At 41.7% G+C, this 6,607-nt stretch overlaps 1 protein-coding gene across 1 annotated transcript; it reads left to right on the top strand.

Moving 5' to 3' along the window:
• Positions 1-257: 257 nt before the first annotated feature.
• On the top strand, positions 258-6,325 carry LOC308080287 (GTPase IMAP family member 9-like; the record flags this gene model as incomplete). Its single annotated transcript, XM_080422081.1, has 3 exons — positions 258-516; positions 2,075-2,932; positions 6,306-6,325. 3 exons carry the CDS (start codon positions 258-260, stop codon positions 6,323-6,325), a joined length of 1,137 nt encoding a protein of 378 aa, XP_080278207.1.
• Positions 6,326-6,607: the final 282 nt, after the last annotated feature.

Here is a 6,607-nt window from a genome sequence, read left to right on the forward strand (position 1 = left end):
AGACTTAATTGGGTCTCCTACTGAGTCTCCGAGACTCTGCCGGTCATCAAATTATTGGTTTAGGAATGTTTAGGAAAAAAATCTCCATCAATTCAAGGCTTCATGGGGTGTGTAATTGATAGTATTTTTTGGGGTGAAGTACATCTTTAATGTGTTTTTTCTGATATACACAACTTCAGAAAGCTATAGTGGCCAGTCTTCATACCTAAAGCATTAAGAAAATGAGATGTTAACATACTCTGTACCAGGAATCAACTATGGAAACACCTGAGGATCGTATGTTGAAATCTCTGGAGGCCCTGGAAATAAACGAGTTCGCAAGTTTCAAGTGGTATCTGCAACACCCTGTTTTGGAAGGCCTCCAGCCACTCACAAAGTTCCGCCTGGAGACTGCTGACAGGAAAGACACCGTCAGTCTGATCATGCAGGCTTATCCCAATGACGGAGCTAAGATCACTGTGAATGTTCTGAAGAAGATGAACAGGAATGATCTGCTGAAGTGGTTTATACCCAAAGGTAAGTGAAGAGAGGGTAGATACGTTATGTTAATGCTAATACATTTAATAAATAATAATAATACATTTTATTTGTAACGCACTTTACATTTGAAACAAATCTCAAAGTGCTACATGTTAAAAACAGAAAAAAACCCAATAATAATAAAACAGTGAAATGAATAAAATTCAGATCAAAGGTCAGCTAAACACAGAAAAAGTTTAAAAAGTTAAAACAAACACACATCACTGAGTCCATCTAGGCAAATGCCTTGTTAAAAAGAAAGGTCATTAGTCCCCTTTTAAAGGCGTCAACGGGCTGTGGTGCTCTCAGAAGGTCAGGGAGGGCATTCCACAGCCGAGGAGCAGCATAAGCAGAAGGCCCGATCCCCCATATGGTGCTGAGCTTCGTTGTGTGGGGTTCGAGGGTGTTTGAATTTCTAGAGTGGAGGGAGCGGGTGGAGCGGGTGGAGCGGGTGGAGGTCGGGGGTTTGAGGAGCTCCTTTAGATGCTGTAATATGATTAAAACCTGAGACCGATTCTACAAATACCTTCTGTAAATCTTCTCAAACTTTTTCGTAATTCAAAATTATTCAAAATTGTTCAAACACTTTCAAGTGGCGCGCTATGAGCTTGAATATCTGCTATTTTTTAATAGCCAACGCAAAAAATCTAAAATTACACAGATGCTTATCCGGTTTTAATGGGTTGAACAACTCTTGTAGATTGTAATCATGTGATTCTCAATCTCGTACCTTACTACGCCCCACACCCAATTAATGTTTATGCTAAGTGTCTGATCTGAACATTTATGTTTATTATTGTGTTATTGTTATTATTGTGCTTATATAATTTAGACAAGCCTCCCAGTTTGTATACGCCCCATTCTTTAGACATGGTGTGATTGGTTTCAAATGCCTTCACCTGTCCCTTGTTGATTAGACTCTCATTTATTGTTGCCCCAACCCATGAATGGACGCCTCCAATAATAATTGCCATGGTTGTTTTTGACAAAATCAGGGTAGAGCCCCATCCCCTGACCTGACCCTGTCAAAGCGATGATTGTAAAAAAAAAAAAGGTGTGTGTGTGTGTGTGAGAGTGTGTGTGTGTGTGTGTGTGTGTGTGTGTGTGTGTGTGTGTGAGAGAGAGAGAGAGAGAGAGAGAGAGAGTGTGAGTGAGTGTATTGTAGGCTACAGTACTTCTAATCTCTGGCACAGTTGGACCGATGGGAGTGAAACTTTGCACTCACGCTTCCAGTAGACAAAGGAAGAACCTCCTCACCAAATATTTAAAAACAGCCACATGATGGCGCTATGGCAGGTCGCTATTTGCCGTATAACTCTTGAACCGTAGATCATACAATCAAAATCTTTCTTTCCCTGGATTCCTTGATCATTACACAACTCCACATATAGAGTCAAGGTATAGGCCAAATCACTGTGATTCAAATTGTACTTTTATGGACCTGTTTATCTTTCAGTCTAAATTCACTCATTATATTTTCTATAATTAAGCAACAGTTAATGTTATCTGACTATAAGCTATAGTTCATTTATCTTCATATCATTTGTGTCAGCAGCTGGATCTGATGTGCGTATTGTGCTTCTGGGTAAGACCGGCATGGGCAAGAGTGCCTCTGGGAACACCATCCTGGGCACAGAGAAGTTCGTCGAGGAATTATCACCTGCATCGGTCACCAGCCAGTGCAGGAAATGTGAAACCGAAGTGTTGGGAAGAAAGGTGGTGGTGGTCGACACGCCCGGGCTCTTTGACACATCGCTGACCAACGAGAAGATGAAGGAGGAGATTGTGAGGTGCGTGAACATGACCGTACCCGGTCCACACGCCTTCCTGCTGGTGATCAGGCTGGACGTGCGATTCACCGCAGAGGAACAGACGGCCATGACGTGGATTCAGGAGAACTTCTCTGAGCTGGCTTATAAGTACGCATTGGTTCTGTTCACTCATGCAGACGCCATAAAAAAAATGCCGCTAAAGGATTATATAGAGAAATGCCCAGCACTTAATCAGCTAATTAGCGAGTGTGAGGGAAGGTACCACGCTTTTGACAACAGTAAGATAGACGACCGGGCACAGGTGACCAGTCTGCTAGACAAGATTGATGAGATGGTAGAGGCCAATCGTGGACAGCATTACACAAATAAGATGTACGCTGATGCCCAAAGAAAGATTCAAGAGGAGGAGGAGAGAAAGAGGAGGGAGAAAGAGATGAAACGACAGGAGAAAGAAAGTAAAAGGCAGGAGGAACAGTGTGAGAAAGTGGAAACCATGAGAAAGGAGTTAGAGAGAAAAGAGAGACGTAGGGAGGAGGAGAAGAAGAAGGAGTGGGAGAAGAAACAACAACAGGAGGAAAGGCAAAGGCAGGAGGAACAGAGAAAGAAAGATGAGGCCATGAGAAAGAAAGATGAGGCCATGAGTAAGGAGTTGGAGTTGGAGAAACAAGGGAGGAGAAGGGAGAGGGAGAGGGAGAGGGAGAGGGAGAGGGAGCAAGAGGAGAGGGAGAGGAAGGGGAACAAGCCATTAAATCTTTTTGGGAAGATAGCATTGACAGTTCCAGCTGCAGTAGGTGGTTTTGTAGTTGGGCTGGTTCAGAAAGACACATCAGCCCTAGACACCGCGAGGGATGTTCTTAGTGAAATTTGGGAAGGCACAAATTAAGGAGGAGTTAGAAAGGAGGAGTTAGCAGTTGGCTGGTTGAGAAAGACACATCAGTCCTAGATAGAATGGGGGGTGCTGTTAGTGATGTTTGGACTAAATAATCAATCTGCTAACCCTTAAACCGGTTAAACGGTTTTCTGGCTGCACCTTCTGTGCAGCCATTTTTCCCCTAATCAATGTCATTGTGTGAAAATAAAATACAGCGAAATTGTATTTCATGTGATGACAGGCACCATATGTCCTCACTGTTTTGCCTGATTCACTGCCTTTTTTTTAACTTTTATTGTAATGTTGTTTTATGCTTTTGCTTTTCTTTTTTGCTTTATTGTTAAATTACTTGTACCTTTTCTGTAATTGTATTATTGCTCTGTAAAACACTTTGAGCTGCATGTCATGTCATGAAAGGTGCTATACAAATACAGTTTATTATTATTATTATTATTGCATATTTGACACTCTTTCAAATGAATCCTGTGTAACGTTTTCCAATTACACAAATGTTATGTGATATAATCGTTTTTTTCTGATTTATAAATCTACATGCTCACAATTGCATCGTTAGCTATAGCTATTAACTTTTTTGATTTTGTTATTAAATCACTTTAAATAAAATAATAAATACAAGTTCATGTATCTGTTCTCCTTTATTACATCCTTTAGAATAACATTGTATTATATCGTGGGGTGGGGGAGTTGCAGCATGAACCCATGTGGACCATGCCACCAAGGACCACTAACAACCAGTGTTACCATGTCTTTTTTATTATAAACTAGAAAAAGTGCTCCTCGGAGCACAGGTCTCCGCCAGGTCAGGTAAGTTATTGTGGCCTCCTGGTGGCGCTATAATAGGCCAATGTGAAAAGGGTGGCATTTCTTCCTCGGCCTAGTGGGAATGTGCGTGCAAATTTTCACGGAAATCGCACGCCGCGTTCATGATTTGAGACATTTTGTTCAAAACGGACCAATCCTGCAAACTTTGGAAGTCAACCTTAGCCAATCAGGATGGAATATGAAATATCGGACAGATGCGTCTTGATCACATGACTATAGAGATACTGTGTACCGATTTGCGTGATGTTTGGATAAAATCTGAAGGATTAATATCCAAAAATGTATTTGACATAAGTCGGCCTCCTGGTGGCGCTGTAAAAAGCAGATGTAAAAAATGCAGTGCAGATGTTTTTCCTTGGCCTCTAGGGAGTAGGCGTGCAAAGTTTCACGCAGATCGGTGTAGTTATAGTTAAAAATGCAAATCGGCCTGTTATAGCGCCACCATGAGGCTGATGTGAAAAGTTTTAAGTGCCATTTCTTCCTCGGCCTAGTGGGAATGTGCGTGTGCAATTTTATGGAAATGGCAAGCTGCGTTCATGATTTGAGGCAGTTTGTTCAAAACGGACCAATTCGCAAACTTTGGATGGTAACCTTAGCCAATGAGGATGGAATACAGATCAGGGTTGATCACATGACTATAGAGATACTGTGTACCGATTTGCATGAGGTTTGGTTAAAAACTGTAGGAGTAATGGGAAAAAATGGGTTTTGCACAAATCGGCCTCCTGGTGGCGCTATAACAGGCCCATGTGAAAAATTTGAGGCAGAGGTTCTGAATTGGCATCCAGGGAGTGTGTGTGCACAGTTTCGCAGCGACCGGGCCAACGGTGCCGGAGATTTGGTGGTAACACACAGACAGGACACACGGACGGACGGACACACGGACGGACGGACGGACGGACAGGGGCGAAAACATACTCTCTCGCCATGCCTTTCGGCCTGGCGGAGACAATGACTTTGGGCTTTTTTCTGTAAGTCACTTGTAAATATTGGTAGTTGCGGGTTGCGTCCCAAATTAATATGTAATTGTCAATGTTTAAAAAATATTTCTAATGTCACAATAGCAGATCTACAAGCTCACAACGCGTCACAACGCTTGTGAGCTTGTAGATCAGCTATTTTCAAATAGCCCATATGTAGGCTATTAATTGTTTTGTATATAGGTTTAAAATGCTCATGTGCCCTATAGTCTTCTTTTGGGCTTGTTTTCATGGACCTGGTTGGTTGCTTATTAATCTCGCACAATCGGGCAACACTGCTGACAACAGTACTTTGGTTACAGTGTGCCTACACTGACCCACCAATGGACCACTATCAGAGGCCATGGCTCCCTACAGTGGGATGCCCATTTGGTCTTTGGTGGGCCGATGACCACCCACCATTCCTCTGCTAGCTGGGTACAATCATATCCACTATACCGAACAATAGGCTGGTGTGGGTACATTTCATACATAGGCATAATCATAATCATATCATATAAGCATATAGGTCTATAATTTTATCCATAATGTTTTCAGTTAGGCTACTTCTTTCATATAAACAGAAGTGAAGCTCTTATATCTGCTGCAATATCTTTACATTATTTCTCACATTTTATTGCTCATCTTAAAAATACAGATGATTGTTCTCATCAAGTGATATCAAGCTCATAACTTCAGCTATGTTTCATAGCTGTCGTGTATTTGTATTATGGACCTTAAAACCAGATCGAAATGTTAAAAGTTATTGTACTAAAGTCAGGAGTAGCTATGTGTTGCAGACAGACCCAGTCTAGCTGTTGCCGTCTTTGAGTTAAATAAGGGAAATCTTACTGTCTACACATGCTCCACTGTGAAGTGTGATTTACATCTCCTTTGTTAACCTGAGAGACAACAGGTCTGGCCTTTGTCTTCACTCCCAAGCTTCCTGACATGCAGTTGCTAATCAGGTCGGCCATTGATCAAAGGACTTAAGAGCTTTATCTTCGTCTAGGTGGGGGGATTCTCACTGACCCCCACCCAAATGAACCTCCTCTTATTTTAATGTGAAGTACTGTGTTTAAAAGGTGAACTGAAATGTGACTTGTTGTTAGTTAGTGCTGTCCCACTCCCCACGCCGTGAGGGTGGGGAGAGGGCTCCAAATTGTGGGTCTTTGAAATAAAGAGTGATGAGAATCAGAGACTTAAACCACTGAGTTTACTCAGTCAGGGAATCTCAAAAGATTAGAAGTGACAGAACCTCTGGCTTTTTGTTGCATTTGTGGAACAAGATCTTTGCTCTCTGATTTTGGGTGTTATCTTCTCTATTGTCTGACTCTATAGTCTACGGCCTCAGAAGGTGAACACATGGTACCAAGCTAGGCTGATGCTGTTTGGGTCAGATGCAGTGCAATTTAATTCCACTTAGTGTCATCATAGAACCATATTATTGCATTTCTCAAACGCTTTAAACATGGACCCATATTTAGCATTGAGTGACCATGCATACATACATTTTTATGTCTTTTTTTGTGTCTGTTACACTTATTGTCACCTTTTAAATGCAGTTAATTTGAGAAAAAAAAAGAACATTCGAACATTTGAGCATGTTTCATTGAAACGACTCTTCATCTGCCTTATACCGG

This window comes from Gymnoscopelus braueri (genome assembly GCF_963280865.1).
Source record: "Gymnoscopelus braueri genome assembly, chromosome: 24".
Taxonomy (NCBI): domain Eukaryota; kingdom Metazoa; phylum Chordata; class Actinopteri; order Myctophiformes; family Myctophidae; genus Gymnoscopelus; species Gymnoscopelus braueri.